The sequence below is a fragment of the Alosa pseudoharengus genome, unplaced genomic scaffold (genome assembly GCF_046254945.1).
Source record: "Alosa pseudoharengus isolate Yale_2024_CS ecotype anadromous, Long Island Sound unplaced genomic scaffold, YU_APseudo_1.1 YU_APseudo_1.1_scf_22, whole genome shotgun sequence".
NCBI lineage: Eukaryota > Metazoa > Chordata > Actinopteri > Clupeiformes > Clupeidae > Alosa > Alosa pseudoharengus.
Window position 1 is genome coordinate 24,262,918 of NW_027468680.1, and position 17,636 is coordinate 24,280,553.

Here is a 17,636-nt window from a genome sequence, read left to right on the forward strand (position 1 = left end):
AAGCATATGGAGCAATTCTATGTCTCGGAAGAAAGTTATTTGCACCAATATGAATTAATATAAAACAACATGCCCCTATGGGACAAATTGATATTCTTCAAAACTTTTTTTTTTCCAGGAATGGAGACATAATTGAAATTGGGACCATATTTTTTTAAATGTTTTGTGCAACACAATATGTTCAACATTAAGAACACACATTAAGGAATAATAAAATAAATATTCATACAACTGACTAGGATCTGCGCTGACAGAAGCTCAATAGCGCCTCCCTATAGCTCCATCTACACTGTAAAACAATCTAAAACAATGTTAAACTGGCCAGATAGTGAAATGCAATGAGTTAATAGAACGTTGGGACAGAATTAAACTCTGGCCAGACGCAGGCAAAATTGGGCAGCCTTGGTCTCTAGACCAGGGGTCGACAACCTTTTCTCTTAAAAGGGCCATTTTGGACCAGAAATATAAAATAAATCTGTCTTGGGCTGCAAAGATATCGGAACCATTTAAGAGATCAGTTTAAATATCTCTATCTTTATTAGCCTCAGGCATCTATGCTGTGCATACTGCTGTATTGTACAGTAGGCCTATAATATTTTCACTAACTGTTAATGTGTTGGGAGGGACAGCTTGAAGCTTAGGCCTAATGACTATGAAATTGTTAGAAATATTTTATAACTTCCATTTTTAGAGAAAGCCAGGAAGCCACTAGAGAGAAGCAGATGTTTTGGGTACGGGAAGGGAAAATTAAAAGTTCACGTCCAGTTGTCTTTAATAATGTGCAGGCAATATCTCTATGATAAATTGCTGACACCTAGCACTACAAACCAACAGGAAGGAAGAGGGTAAAAAACTGACATGGAAGGATGGTATTTCAAGAGAAATAGCAGTATATGACAGCAGTACATTATTTTTTACTTAATGCTCATAAAGTGGGTATAGGAAAGGGTATCATCAAATAACACTCTAATACCCATGCAGAAAAATGTGACCATGGATGGCCCCCAGGTCTCATTCCAACAAATCTGAGTTTGACACCTCTGCTCTAGTGTAAAGTCAAAATGATTAACATAGTATAATGTATATTGACAAGTATAGTGGGTAGGCTATCATTACATTAAAACAAAAAATAATCTGATCATTTGACAGATGGCCTATTGATAATATGACTTTTGTAGGTTTCTTGTCAGTAGGCTTGTGTTACTATAACACTTTTTAAAGGACAGTGCAATTAAATCGAAACCTTAACAGTAAATTAACTAAAGTCGAAATGTACATGGGAGCATGGATTTGTGTTAACACAGCTCCTGGTTCAAGCCGCTCTGACTGAGGCATGGTCTGGTCTGAGGCCGCTAAACATTTCTCATCTGATCCACTTCCGCGTCTCGGTTTCATTCCCCTCCGAAAGTGTTTCCGGGTCCTGAATAATTTTAGGTTAGTGTAGAAAGTTGTTCGTGTTGGGAGTTCAGAACATCTCTTGACACCCATGGAAAACTAGACAGATACTGTATTCGCCTATTACAAAACAGGAATGCTTTTGCCTATTAATGTAGTCTTACTGTGACATACTGTACGTTTGCCGACGAATACGTTTATTTCAATAGGCGATCTGTCAGGCTAAATAGCTAAGAAGTTTTAGCTGTCTTAACAGCAGCTTGCCAACTTCTGTTTGGGTGAGACGTGACTTGATCAACATCTAAAGTAAACCACGCTCGGCGCTGTGGATTGTAATGTTATCTGTACCGCGTGCTTCTTTATCGTAGGCTAACAATACCCAGAATTTGCGTATCGACATTAATTTACATTTGGTGTTATTGCCCTGACGTTTGCTCTAAACGTTATTCAACGTTGTCAACATGTTTATCACTTTGCTGCACGTACTTGCATCTAACCTACCTGGAGGAGCGTTAATTTAAAAACCATAGAGCTAAAGAGGACAGTCTAAGTTTTTATCTATTTTAATTAATATAAACTTTTGTCCTCAGTCGACGATTGAGTGTGGACTTGCTGTCAATGAAAAATGTCAGTCGGGTGCGAGAGACACTACGGTTCCCTAGCTTCAGATACTAGCAATGACTCAGTGGTTAGTGGGAGATCGGCTAGTGGAGTATTGAGTGGAGAGGAGGAGAAATTGCATTACATCCCCATCAGGATCTTGGGAAAGGGAGCGTTCGGTGAAGCAACACTGTACAGACGAACTGAGGTGAGTTATCTTGAATAATGTGCACGTGTGAAATTAAAGGTGCGTCAGTAACATTTACCGTGGCATTTTTAACTTTATTTATTTCTACACTGGTTAACAAAACATTATATTTATCGCAAACATTCAAATTCTATGGTTTCATTGGGCAGGAGGACGGTGAAAATGTGTTAACTAAAACTAGTGACTAAAACGTATTTGCTTCTGGCATGATTCTAAAATGATGTAGTGGAGTGAAAGTATAAAGTAGGCCGATCTATAATTGAAATACTCAAGTAAAGCACACATTTATTGATATAATTCAGCTACTTCAGGAAATGTATTATGTTACATGCCACCACTACGAATTAATTGTTAAAGGTCAGTCAATCTGAATATTTCCAGATATGAAAAATATATTGGTCCACTCCAGCATCTTAAAATCAGGGTTTGGGTCATGGAATTTCTGGAATATCATGGAATTTTACATTATGACTTAGAGCGGGAACCCTGTAAATGCATGAAATGGAACATACATAGAATGTATAGGCTAGCTGTTTTGATAAAGCTATATGGTATAATGTTGTTCTTATTCTTGGACACAATGGGCAGTGAATAACATGCAAATTAGACAACTCTGTTGAAAAAAATAGCTAGAAATCAAATTTTGCTGGTAGCTGGTATTAGCTGGTCTTTGCTGGTTTTCTTCCAGCTTTTGCTGGTCTTTGCTGATTGGGCCACCAGGTGGACATGCTGGCGTGACCATCTGAGGAAACTGGTCATGCTGGTGTGACCAGCCTGTTATGTGGGATACAGCTGGTGTAAGATGGTCATGCTGGTGACCACCCTGCCAAGCTTGACATTGTTGGTGCTGGTTTGCTAGAATGACCAACATAAGCTGGCATGGCCAGTTAAACCAGCAATGTAAGACCAGCAACACCAGCTAAAATGACCAACTTGAGGTGGTACGACAAGCGAAACCAGCGGAATTACCATTGTAAACTGGGTAAACCAGCTGAAGGTATGTTTTCGCAAGAGTTTTGCTGGTATAGGGTGGTCAAACAAGCTGGTTAACATGCTAGTCAACCAGCAAACCACCTTAAGCTGGTGAGGCTGTTTTTTTTTCTGCAGGGCAGTAAGCTGGTTTGTTGGAGAAATGTGCCATGCCATGGATTTAACTTTGGTTCTTGTCTGGGGTGCAAGCATCTCCAAAGGGAATGCCAACACTTGATTTGGTTATTTTGTCAGATTTGTTCATCTGAAGTGTAGAAACAAGAAACATGTCCAAATGTTCCACAGGTTTCACATAAATGGCTCCCTCAAAGTAGCGAAATGCCTATAATCTCTTTTTAGGATAACTCTCTGGTAGTATGGAAGGAAGTCGATCTCAACTGCCTTTCAGACAAGAAGCGACAAGATGTGATGAACGAGATCAGCATCCTCTCCATCCTGCAGCATCACAATATCATTGCTTATTTCAATCACTTCATGGACAAGAACACGCTGCTTATCGAGCTGGAGTACTGTAATGGTATGAACCCCTGTTAGACCACACACACACACACACACACACACACACATATATCTAACTGAACCTTTCTTTGGTGTTGGAAGGCAATCCTGTTGTAAAATCTAATGTGGCATTTCATTTGAATTTCCCTAAATGTTCCCTTTAGCATTAGGTTGACAAATTATACAGGGTTTAGATATACAGGTTTATTTGAAAATAGGATTTTTTTAATGTTGGACGAATATAGTCAGCAAGTTTTGGGAAAAGTCATGGAGTCATGCCCACATAGAATGTATTTGGTTCAGCTAAGATTAGTTAAACAATACTTTAATGTTTTAGCAGTCACATAATTTGACTGCATTGAAGTTAGCACAAATGTAGACATTCGACTGGCATCACACAGATTACTTCCTATCTCATAAAAAAATTGAATAAACTACAAATGTTATGCCTTGTATTCAGTTGTGCAACAATGATAGTATTCAAACGTGATATTAAATTAATTGAAATTCAAGGTACTTTGTTCTATCCTAACATAAATTTGGATATTTATGATAGGATAGAACTGTTTGCATGAAATTGGCATGTCAAAAAGTAAGTGTCTCGAAAGGCAAATAGGGCAATTCCAATCTTTTGTATGGTCAACATTTTTTGTGTTCAGTTTTCAGTAGTCAAGGATCTTTGTAAATACTCTTGATTGTTATTCTGAATAAAGTAGCTATAATTTTAAACACACATTTTGGAATGTTTCTAATCAGGTTGGTTTGAGAAAGATTTTGTAGGTCACCCTTACAGATAATCAAAAAAATCAAAAAGTGCTCCTATACCAATAGAGGATATGCATGTTCTTGCAAAATCTTTGACCAAAGATGCTTATGTCAAAAACACCAATTCACACACAACAATTGGAAGCCTATTGTACACCCTGCTTCTGGTGGAACATAAGTGACTTGCCTTTGTATCAGCCAGAATCCTACTCAAAATAACTGGAAATAAGGCTTTACCCTAAGAGTTGTTTTTGTGTCAACAAGTAGAGCTCACAACTGATCGCTGTGAACTAATGTAAGGCAGTCCAAGCTCAACATTAAATGTTTGGTTGTTTTTTGTGCAGGGGGAAATCTTTATGATAAAATCATTCAGCAGAGGGGACAGCTTTTCACTGAGGAGGTATAGCACACACATCAAACTATTTTGCCATGTTGTTGATGTATGTACAGTATGTATGTATGTATGTATGTATGTATGTATATGAATGTCTTTAATGGCAGTTCATGTTTTATTTCATTTCAGGTTGTCATCTGGTATCTTTACCAGATTGCTTCAGCGGTTGCACACATACATAAAGCTGGCATCCTGCACAGGTAAATCATTTCAGGTTTGCCAAAGCCAAACTCATCAGACAGTTTTGTATGTTGTGACTGTATGCGTCTGTATTCCATAAGGAAATCCATGATATTCTCTGTTTTGTTCCTGTAGAGATATCAAAACATTAAATATCTTCCTCACCAAGACGAACCTTATTAAATTGGGTGATTATGGATTGGCCAAGAAGTTAGACAATGAGTTTTCCATGGCTGAAACAGTAAGTGTTGACTCTTACAATGTTATTATGTTTGAGTGAACAATAACAATATATAATTCGATTTATAATTATTTTAACGGTGACACAATTTTGAGTGTTTACTCTAGCTTTAAGGAGTTTAATTAAAACATTATATAAACAATTTAGTTGTTAGTTTAGGTATTTCTATACATATTCCACAGCATTATAAACTGTAACATTGTCAGTAAATTGTGCTCTTCACCATACACGGTGCAGAATTTCTGTTGGTGGAGGATGGAACTGTACTATAGGACCTAGTTAAAGTGTTTATAACAAATATGCTGTATGTAGCACATAAACTGGTATTGGCCTCTAAATGAAAGCATTTCTTCAGTGTGTAGGAACACCATACTACATGTCTCCTGAGCTTTGCCAAGGGGTTAAGTACAACTTCAAGTCTGATATTTGGGCCATGGGCTGTGTGCTTTACGAAATGCTGACCCTCACCAGAACCTTTGATGCAACGGTAGGACATAATTTTAATGGTTTAATTGTTTTGAAGATTGTTACATTTTTTTTATCACTACAAATTTATACCAGTCATTCAGTTATGTTGTAAAATACCTTAATGTGTGCAGTGCACCTCTTATGGAAGGGATGGACGTTAACGTTTTGGGATCATTGTTGAGTATGTATTGATCTCTCCTTAGAACCCGCTCAACCTCTGTGTGAAGATTGTCCAGGGCAATTGGACGATGGAGGTCAGATCAGACGTGTACTCCTCTGATCTCCTTCAGGTGGTCTACAAATGTCTCGATCAGGTCAGGACTTACTGTACACAGGGTTACATACACAAACACACACACACATATGTATAGACATACATGTATGCATCCATTTTGTAATATTCATTATGAAGAGAATCTGCATGAATCATGAAATGCTATGAAAGATCAATTGAATTCACATCTTTGAGGTCACCAAACTCTGTCTTGCGGACATTGTTCACATAATATTTCCGTTTTGTACAACAGGATCCAGAAAAGAGGCCCACTGCTAACCAGATTATGGATGAACCGATCATCTTGTGCATCAGGCCGTGAGTGACTAGAAGAAGAGGGTGGGGAGATAGAAGAGTAATGTCACTTAGAGAGGAACATGCTTTAACTAGGAATTTCCTTCTAATTCATTGATCATATGTCGTGTGCATTTGTGTGCGTTCATTCACAGGGGTTTGGAGGAAAGAGTAGCAGCACTTAACTCTGCTATAAAGAAGCCTAAGTAAGTTTCTTTGCTTTATCATCATTGCATGTTGTAAAGGTATTCATTAGTTGCGTCATTACATGTTCAAACAATAAACATGGCAGAAACCTGCTTAAACTATTATGATTTTTTATTATTTAGTCATTAAAAGCAGTGCTACCCATTGCTTTATTCATAAAATGTTGGGTTCATTCTCAAACCTATGCATAAAACATACGTAAATATGCTACATTGAATTATTTCAATGCATAGCCTACCCACATACTAGTTTATACAGCACATACAAAAACTATATAAAATACTTTTTGTTATTTCTGTTATTACCTTTTAAGGACACAAATTTTGTTTGTGAATGAATAATGTATCGTACTGTAAATAAATAAATGTTCTTCCTTAAAATACAGGGGTCATAAGTGAGTACACCCCTATGTTAAATTCCCATAGAGGCAGGCAGATTTTTATTTCTAAAGTCCAGTTATTTCATCCTATGCATCATGAAAGTGCCCTTGGTCTTTGGAATTAAAATAGCCCCACATCATCACATACCCTTCACCATACGTAGAGATTGGCATGGGGTACTTTCCATAAGATCATCTCTCAATGTTAATCAAACCAGCTATTAGCCTAACTGAAATAAAATAAAAAAATAGCATGTTAGCTAACATTAACTCTGCCACCGTTTTATTTGAAGACAACCCTGTGAAGAGGATAAAACGCACGCACATCCAAGTCTGATCCTGAGTGCTGGACAAAAAAATTACGATGAGAAAGAGAGGAAAAAGTCCGCAACACCAGTATATGCTCCCAGAGTTATGTTTTTATTACCGTGACGTTTCGGGCCAGCTCAAGCCCTTCGTCGTCTTGGGAACATATACTGGTGTTGTAGACTTTTTCCTCTCTTTCTCAAAATAGCACCCTGGCCAACTTTTCTTGTCAAAAAAAGGTGCCAATCGTGAATATAGCCCTAAGTTACCATAAAAAAACTGCCTCTCTTGTAATACCATGTTATACCTATACTTGAATTTCCCCTGGGGATCAATAAAGTATCTATCTATCTATCTATCTATCTATCTACCTCAAGTGGTGCGTATCAGATACAATGCACATCAATGGAAGAGGATGTAGTTGTAGTTGTAGTTGTGCATTCAAGACATATTGAATCCCCTCTAAGACAAGGGTATATCTCAAATCTGAGCATGCACCATCAAAAAATTAGTTTGTGTGATTGTCCCTTCTAACATTTTCTCTCCTGCGTGAACTGTGTGTTCTAGGCTGAGCACAGTGACAGAGAGCCCTGTTGCCGTGGTTACCACACGCTCCAGGGAGGTGTACTTCTGGGGGGGAGGCAAATTCACCCCACAAAAGCTTGACACGTTCAAGGGTGGCAGCAGTGCACAGCATGTTTGTGCTGGGGAGACACACTTTGCTGTTGTTACCGTTGAGAAGGAATTATACACTTGGGCGGTGAGCAGACATACTGACAAACTTTTGATTGACTAAGAAATTCCTGACATAGGTATTTATTTAATGAAATTCAGAACTGAAAGTTTATGGCTGGCTCCAAACCAAAAGTATGATCTGGTGCAATGATACAATGTGAAGCATAGTGGTGATCCATTATATGTTGTATGTGTATACTTTCTTGATGGCATCCTGTTTAGTGTTGCCTTACTGTTTTTATTCTTATATATTTATACTTAAGTTTTTGCTGATTGCTTTTATCCAAAGCAACTTGCATTTGTCAATTGTTGACAGTCTCCTCAGAGCAGCTCAGGGTTAAGTGCCTCAAGGGCACAATGGTGGCAGCCGGGACTTGAACCCACAACTGTCTGGCTACTGCATGCTAGCCCAGTTCCTTAGCCACTACGCTACCACGTTAATACTTTGCTCCCCTAGGAGCTAAATATTAGAAATCTTGCATACATCTTTTGATTTGTTTTTTGTCATGAGACAGTAAAGCCTGTTAGTTCTAGCCATGTACCTTAAAGATGGACACATTCTGTAGAACAAAGTTCTAATCTCTGGATTGATGTGGTCTCTGTTTGCGTTTCTGTCTGTGCATGTGCCTACAAACAGAGTGTGCAAGGTGGAGCGAAGATGGTGGGTCAGTTAGGTCACGGAGACCAGGCCTCCTATCGGCAGCCGCGCCGTGTGGAGTGCTTGCAGGGGAAGGCCATCCGCCAGGTGTCCTGTGGAGCGGACTTTACTGCCTGTATCACTGGTGAGTGAAGTCGGACGTGGAGAATCAGTCCTACACAGGAATTACTATTACTATAATACCATCATAGTATTTTGTGATAGTATTTGTGTATAAGATTATTAAGAATTATTTAAGATGGTAATTAATATCCCTTGAAGAGTTGATTTCTAGAACTTGTGCACTCTTATGTGTCCTTTTTCTACTCCCTGATAAATGTATCCTATCCAAGGTAATGTTGTATTATTGTGTGGTTGAGAGTAGATGAGGATCAGCTGTACCTGTTTGGCTCGGACTACTACGGCTGCATCGGAGTGGAGAGTGAGCTGGGCATGGAGGTGCTGGAGCCGGTGCTGCTGGAGTTCTTTACGGAGCGGCCTGTCTGGCAGGTGTCCTGCGGCGACAACCACGTGGTGGTGCTGACCCACAGCCGGGACGTTTACTCCTGGGGCTGCGGAGAGTACGGTGGGGACCACCCCTCCTTTTCACTTTCCTTGATCTGTTTTAGTTCATTTGATTTTTTTTTTATCTACTTTGAGATCAAATCTTTTGTATGATTGCTATTTTTTGTTTTGTTTTGTTTTTATGATTCCTTCTTCTATAGGGCGGCTTGGCCTGGACTGTGAAGATGACTTTTCCTCCCCAATGCAAGTGAGTGAAATCGAGTAATATTGGTGCACACAGTGGTTTCCTTTAAGAGGCCTCAGGGCCCGATGTACTAACATATCAGTGACTTCTCTACACCTGTCTCCTTCGCAGGTGGAGCTGCCCAAAAGTGCAACCATTGAGTCTGTGTGTTGTGGTAGTGATGGAACATTTTTCCTCACGGAATCTGGGAAGGTTTTAGCCTGTGGAAACAATGAGTTCAACAAGCTGGGTCTAAACCAGGGCATCACGGGCCTTAAGCACAAACCCTGGGAGGTATGATATATTTATATTGTCTGAGTGGAGTTTGTATAACGGTGTTCATAATGCAATGATACTGGTAAAACTAGAGCCCTATGTGTGTGTGGCAAATAGGTCTTCCTGCCATGTGTAGGCTAATGATATGTAATAAATAGAAACAAATATTTTTAAGTATTGTATTATTATAAGTAGAATTTGGTTGCCTTTTTTTTTACTTCCTCATTACTTTTTTCCTTATTCAAAACTTCCTTATTGTGATCCCAAATAATTTCTCTGTTTCTTCCCACGTTTCATTAGGGTTACCAAGGAGTGCCATATACAATCACACCCACCCTTGTGAAACAGCTAGCTCGCTTCAAGATCCATATAATTTCTCCTGGAAAGACCCATACTGCTGCCATAGATGGTACTGTTATCTTCAATCTGTTTTAAAATCTTGATTATTGTTCTTTTGAATTGATTTCTCATTTCAGTTAAATCCAGTCTGACATGCTTGATTGATCTTTTTAGTATTGATGAACATCTTAACACTGTGTATGCTGCTCCGTAGAGAGAGGTCATCTGATGACTTTCGGCTGCAACAAGTTTGGACAGCTTGGGGTGAAGGATTTCAAGAAGCACCAGGATGTCAAACTGCTCATGGGTGCTTTTGGGGGAAAGATCGTCACCAAGGTGTCGTGCGGAGATGGATTTACTGTTGCAGCAACTGAGGGTAAGTGCAAGACTTGAGTTTGAGGAAGGCGCTATATAAATAATAATAATAATTATTATTATTATTATTACTAGTACAATTATTAAGACTAGATTCTTTGACTCTCTCTTGGTAAAGAATAAAGATGAGGAGTCATCAAATCTCAGCTATTTTTTTATGGTAATCTCGTGCTGTACTTTCTCGTGCCTGCAGACAATCAGATCTTTGCTTGGGGGAATGCTGGGAACGGTCGTCTTGGGATGCCCCCGCCAGACAGAGGCTTTGGCTCGGAGGTGTGTCCTGCTCTTCCCCGACCCATCTTCGGCTCTCTCCACCACGTGCCCGACCTGTCCTGCCGAGGCTGGCACACCATTCTGATCATGGGTAAGAGAATCTGTCTAATTCTGACGCGTAATCACACAGACTACACAGTTTAATCACCCTCAGTCTCCTCTTGCATTAAGACGCATTAAGACAACACATTCCTTGGAGATCATGTACTTGCCTCTTGCTTTGCTTTCTAAGTACAAATAGTGGAGCTGCTTGAACCATAACCATATTGTGAACCATAACCGTATTGTGTGTTTGTTTGGCTGGGTGCACCAACTTGGCTATAACATTGTTTTTGGTTGCTTCAGTGCATCAAACAAAAATTGGATTGACATATTGTTGTAGTTGCATCAGTGCTAGTTAAGCTCAAGGAAGAACCGTCTTTGTAGTTTTTATCCAAGTGATTAGAGCCCGACCAATGTGGGATTTTAAAGGCTGATACTGATTTCGATATTTGATAAATAATAAATGATGAATCGGCCGATATTCATTTTTAAAAAAAACAATTTAAAAATGTACTCTAATATTTAGTATATTGAAAAGTTCTCATCAAGGTGTGACATTGTGTTTAAGTGGGCCTAACTATCTGGTATCCTAATGAAAGGCTTTTATACAATTAGTTATGAAATAATTATTATGAGTCTTTGCATTAGGTTTTTGTTTTTATTTGTGACAAACACCACAATAACTTTCAAGGTATTTACTTTATGGTTTATGATGGTATTTTTTGTGTTTTTTACACACAACATCATTAAACAGTGTGATACTTTGTGTGACTGGAAAGGAAAATTGCGTAATGTAAGATAATGTCCATGCTCTCATATGACGGCTTAAACACATTGCCTGCATCGCGTCTGCGGAACGGCTCAGTTGTGTGTTCATTTTCATTTTGGGCGCCCAGGTTAACAGGTTACAATAGCCACACGGCCTCATATCCACGCCGTCATATCCACGTCTCAGTCACGGCTCGAACCGCGCTGCAACCGCCACCCAGCTAGAGAATAGAAGGGAAGCCGATTTTTTCCGCTTGATGCAAGCAGTTCTGTGCAGAAATACGTTGAAAATAGTAGTTGATGGTCAGAATTAGTGTTTAAAGGGGAAATGGAGCGTACATGTGTAGTATAAAGTAGCAGAAATGGGGTGACCACCAACCAGACTCTGAAAAGGAGGACAGGTTGTGTCTAAAGTGAGGACAAATTTGCCAAAATGAGGACACTCCCCAATTTCTGCTAATAGGCCTATTCCTGTTGGAAGGGATTGGGTTGGGGGTGTTAGTGAAAATGTTAACATTAAGTCAACAGTGTGATATTTAGTGCGAAAAGAGTGGAAAGGAGAACTGCATAATGTAAGATAAAGTCTATACTCTCACATGACTTCTATGTTTCATTTTGCTGCTCTGCCGCTCTTGCACAGCTGTTATAAGCATTGTTAGCTGTGGAGCCTCCAAAAAGGAGGACACTCTACCTACAGTGTAGGTCTGAACAGAGGGCTTGAAATCCGGACACTAGACAAGCAATGGCATTAGCTAGCGCTAACTACTGTACTGTCAGTATGATCAGAAAATGAATGGGATGACAATCGAAAGAGGAAATTATAGTGCTTGTTATAACCGTGTTTATGTTTCACAAATACACCAACAATCAAGTTAGCCTGCACCACTCAACCACTGCTAACATTATTTTAATGTTGGATGTAATGTTAAGCTGGAAAGACAAAACTGGAAATTTAGATGAAGGATCAGTATTTGGCTTTCCCTTATTTAATTTAAAAATAACTATCAGCCGTTATAAATATGGATACAGATAGATAGGCAAACTGATTTATCGGTCTGATATCGGCACACTGATTTATCAGTCGGACTCTATGAGTGATGCATACTTTAAAAGTTTAGATTTCCCCCAGAAAATGACAAATGTTCTATTAATATTGCTTTAGTGCTTTTGATAGATGCTACTGTAGATGCTTCATACTAGATACTTGCATTGTCAGACATTGGTCCATATTATTGGATGTTTTAAACTTCCGTAATAGCCTTTGAGCAGCTTTTGCAAAAATGGAATATGGTGTAATTATATTGTTATTAGTGTATAATTTCTTGTAAGTACAAATCCTTGTGCTTTCATTAGCTTAGACTGATTCCTTCATGTTTACATAGAAACAGGTCTTCTTACATAGTGATAATGTTGAGACTGTCTAGTGTAGCTACCTGGGTGGATGACTTTGACTGCTTTACCTAAATACAGTATTGTGTACGTATGTATTTGTAATATATATATGGTTATGGTATTTAGCAGACACTTTTATCCAAAGCGACATACAAACAACAACAATACAATAGTTACATTTAACAGTAAACAATTAAAAAGTTGGTAAGACTACATTAAGGAGAATGTAAATAGCAATAATAAACAACAATGTCAATGTAATATACTGTATATATAAAATATATTGTACTGTACTCCTTTTTTCCAGAAAAGGTCCTCAATTCAAAAACCATCAGGTCCAACAGCAGTGGAGTTTCTATTGGCAGTGGTAAGACCATGTTTTAAACAAATAGTGTATAGATTTCCTTTCCCATAAAGGAACACAGGAAAGTGGGAGCCTTGAAGCACATCACCACACACCAACATGTTCAATTGTTGGAAAAAGTTTAATCAATGTTGTGTAACAGATAAAAGTTTGTATAACCAGTTTAATGACCACCACTTCACTGTCACCAGAAATATTTAGAATTTAAATTATGTTCTTACATTTCCTATCAAGGTGTGAGTCATGCGTCCACAGCCTCAGTGGACCTGGATGTTGACCAGGGCTCAGCAGACACAGAGCTGCGTGAGGGGACCTTGGGGAGAACTGTAGAAGCTGACACGGAGGCGAGATATCTGGACACCTCCATGATGTCCATGACTAGCCAAACAGGGAATAGCTCTTGTCCCTCCTGGCTGCGGCAGGTATCAATTTCCCATTTTTGTTGAGGAAAAAATAGTCTGTTCCAAAATGGTTGCTTGCATCTGTGTATATTCATACTTTACTTTTGCAAAACAGGAACTGAAGGATGCAGAATTCATCCCAATGCCAGAAAGTTCCAGCTCCATCTCCAACCCTTTGGCTGCCTCATACTCTGAGAGCGCACACCCAACACTTCCTTATGATGAGCTGCAGGAGTTGAAGGCTGCAGCTGCTGCAGTGAAAGGATGCTCGGTAATGCACAGAAAAAAGATCATTAAATGTATATTATTTTCACATTTTGTTTTCCTTGTTTGTTTGTTTGTTTGTTGTTGTTGTTTTTGAACATGTCTTTGCTCAACAGACAGACTCATCGGGTTGCGAGAAGGCCATTGGTGTGGAGGCAGGTCTCAGAATGTCCTGCTGCCAAGCCAGCAGTGACCTTGCAGAGGTCAGTCAAGGACACCAAACAAAACGCTCCTTGGGGGTTTAAGTCCAACGTCCAATGTCAATGTCAATCTGCAGTTTAGCATCATCTCTGCTGCTGTTAAAGAGACTGTAAACTGGGCAGACTTTAAAAGCACTAGCTATACCATAATATCCCAATTATTAGCCGTGGTTTATACATTGATTTTGCTAAATCTTTTCAGCTATGAGGTTAATACACAGGGGCAGTTAATATGGTATTAATATGGTTTTGTTTCTTTTATCTTGCATAAAACACTGTCCTGCGGCTTATACACAATGCGGCTAATACACAGGAAATTACTGTAAGGTTGATTGACCGGTCGCCCTGTGTTGCTTTTGCACGGTGAAAAGAACTGCACACACAGCAACCAACTAGCGCATAGGCTACATTCTGCTGCTACATTCTGCTGCTTGACTATGCAGATATACGGTGCAGATGTACAAAGCTGTAAACAAAGCAGTGCTAGCTAGCATTTTCACACTACTCTTGCTCATCAAAGACAGTGCGTAATCTTCTCCACACTACTCTTGCTCACCAAAGACACTGAGTAATCTACTTCTAATCAAGAAATGATAAAAAGTTGCTAATCACTTTCATTTTCATTAAACATCATTCGTCATTGGTCTTTCCAATGGCTAATTTTACCACAGTCCAATGCAGACAGGAGACCAATTTAAACACACAACATTACAAAATGACACACCAAAATGGCATGCACATGTGTGTACCCAATACACACCAATACTGACAATCCTGAAATATTAATCCCATTTTTGTTAAGTAGAAATGGCCGAATAACAGTTACAAGGAAAAGCCACACACACACTGACTGTGTAGCTAGACAACTTGATGTGCTCATCATTTCCTTCCCTTCAAAGCCCAGATAAAGAAACATGTTGGTTTCATCAATAACATGCTTTCTCACTCTTCCTCTACAGCTTAAAGAAATTGTTAACAGGCAAGAGGCAATGATTCAGTTGTTACAGAAGCAGGTAAGGTCTCGCTTCAATAGATATATATTGTTAAACTCATTGTTTCAACTGAATGTTTTCATACCATCCCATCAAGCATCAAATTATTGATGGATTTAATATGAATTTGAATAATCTGAGTTGATGCCACCCTTTGACACTGCAGTTCAATGACCAGCTGAAAGAGAATGAAAAATTATGGACAGCCATTCAAAATATGACAGTCAGCAATGCTGTTGATGAACGAACAAATCACCTCTCAAGTCCTCAGCCATGTGATGATGAGGAGGAGGAGGAGGAGGAGGAGGGATGAGCCAACACAGGAGCCCAACTGTGAGGAAAGTTCTGTTCTACCCTATTATGAGGGGATTTAGACACTGGCCAATCGCTTCCCTCTGTGCTTTGGTTGGCAAAGGTCTCAGTAAGAGGTAGGGAAGGAGTGTTGCTTTTCCTCTTAGTTGTGACGGCGGAAAATGCCCACCACCTACCAGTAAGGTGTAGAATCTTTTTTTTTTTTGGCCTTTTCATTTCATTTGGAAGGTTGTTTTCATTCCATTTCCACTATATATATATATATATATATATATATAGATAATATTGCTTGTATTTTTTTATTTACATAATTTGTTTGACACTTTCAATGCATCTTCATAACAGCTCAGCTGTTTGAATATACTTGCAGCAATACTGCTTATTGCTTATCTTAAGCGAACAATACAACTTTTAAAATGACACCTTAAAAGGAATGCATTTGGAGCTTCACCCTAATAGGTTGGATGGTTCATAGACTTGTTTGTTCTATGAGATGATTTTTTCTCCAGCCACAGTGTTACTCTCATGTGAAATGTTGCCATAGTGTAACAGACTGTAACTGAAGTGCTGCCGTTTTGTTGAAAAGAATAGGCTGCCGTAAAAAGCCTTTTGGACACTTCGTTACACCTCAGATGTTTTTAGTGGTAGTTAAATTTAAGTATAATTGTCCACAACTATTATTCACCGTCCATCATGTCATGAGCATACAGAATTACATGTCACATGCTGCAATAACATTTTTATGACACTATGGGTTTGTTTTTGTTCACTGAGGTGTTAGTTTAGCAAGTGGAAAATATGGGACATTGCAGAAATTACCCTTATCGGAGGATAGAGGACTTTCAAGTCGGTTATTTACCTAACTGGTTATATAGTTACTGAATAAGATGTGTATAGGAATACGCCAAAGAATTAAGGATTATTGTCCTCAATCCGTTGAAATTTAAAACGTGCCTTATTAAGATATTAAGTAATATTTGTCTTACAGATATCCATTGGTGCTCCAGTGGTCTTGTGGAGCATATTTAAATTGTAGAATTATGTATCTGGAGTTGACTATGCTGAAAAGGGCCGTAAAGGTGTGAGTTCACAATAACAGTTTTTAAACCCAGTTCACCTTTTGATGGTGTAACTGTTGTCTAGACTGATTGTAAGCCTATGGGAGACCTTTGTCAGTCACAGATTGTATCACAATTTAAAATTAATTTTTCAAGTTGTTTGCAGACATGTTCTTCAGAGGCATACTGCATTTTACAGTGCAACAACTACATTACTCACTTTTCACCGAACCAACTTGAGAGAGCAAGTATGTTTACTTTTGTTTACTTTTATGTGCCTTCTTTTTTCAGTTTCATTATGTATTTTGTCACAGGTATGTTTGAGTGCCTGGAGTAAGGCCCAGAGCTACTACTGATCACGTTATTCTACCCAGTCTTGTGTAAAGATCCTGAATGTGGTACTTGAGAGGGGTATTACAATTTGTCATATAATGTCTGTGTGCTAGATTCTTGACTGGCAAGTGGATGAATAATGGTCTCGGAATCACTTGTTACCTGTACCTATTTTAACAGTGAAACCAAAGAAAGTCATGGATATTAATAAATAACATGTATACATACACATACGGTTTTGTGTGAAAATCATTTTCACACCACAACTTGACCGTGTTGAGCTTTGATTATTGTCTTATTGTCGGAATAGACTTAAGTCTTTTAGCCTGTAAGGAAAACTCTGGGAGTTTAAAATGTTTTAGGTTTAAACTTTCACTAGTAGCAAAAAATAATGAGAAAGTGCAGTATTGAGCTAGAACACCAAAAACATATCTGGGTAAAGCATCTATATAATATAACCCTCAGGCAGAGTGTCAATCAAAGATTAACCGTTTTTGCCACTGGGAGGCTGAAAATGTTGTTTTAAGTGTCTTGGTAACATGGAGAAGATCCCTACTGAGATAGCTACTCCCCTGGTTACCTCAACGACTGTACTGTACGACTGTAAATTACTTAGTATAGTCATCAGTATCAGTGTTTCGTCTCCTTTTGACCTAGTATAGCAGGTTAAAAAAATCCCTGAGTTCTCCTTTAAAGCTTCATGTAATGTGCCAAACTATGTGATCCTCTGGCTTATACAAATGAGACATTGTTTTATCATATATTGTATGTTAACACACTAATAAAGGTTGGACCTCTAATGCTCCTATAATGGTTGATATTTGAATATTTGGTGTATTGTCTTTCTAGAATTAGTTAGAATGCAGCCTACATAAAAATTGCACTCATTTTAGAGAGTTGTTGTGGCCCATTATGGTTGTAGTTTTAT

The 17,636-nt window shown here is 38.7% G+C and overlaps 1 protein-coding gene across 1 annotated transcript; it reads left to right on the forward strand.

The window, feature by feature from the left end:
- The first annotated feature begins 1,432 nt into the window (after positions 1–1,432).
- On the forward strand, positions 1,433–17,534 carry nek9 (NIMA related kinase 9). The gene is made up of 23 exons (XM_076299425.1): positions 1,433–2,203; positions 3,533–3,710; positions 4,801–4,856; positions 4,980–5,050; positions 5,166–5,271; positions 5,627–5,758; positions 5,943–6,053; positions 6,267–6,331; positions 6,463–6,513; positions 7,767–7,959; positions 8,572–8,716; positions 8,957–9,157; positions 9,297–9,343; positions 9,452–9,613; positions 9,896–10,004; positions 10,149–10,310; positions 10,503–10,673; positions 13,092–13,151; positions 13,383–13,570; positions 13,665–13,820; positions 13,930–14,016; positions 14,973–15,026; positions 15,172–17,534. The coding sequence occupies exons 1-23, from the start codon at positions 2,021–2,023 to the stop codon at positions 15,316–15,318; spliced, it is 2,835 nt and encodes a 944-aa protein (XP_076155540.1). The 5' UTR covers positions 1,433–2,020; the 3' UTR covers positions 15,319–17,534.
- The last annotated feature ends 102 nt before the right edge of the window (positions 17,535–17,636 follow it).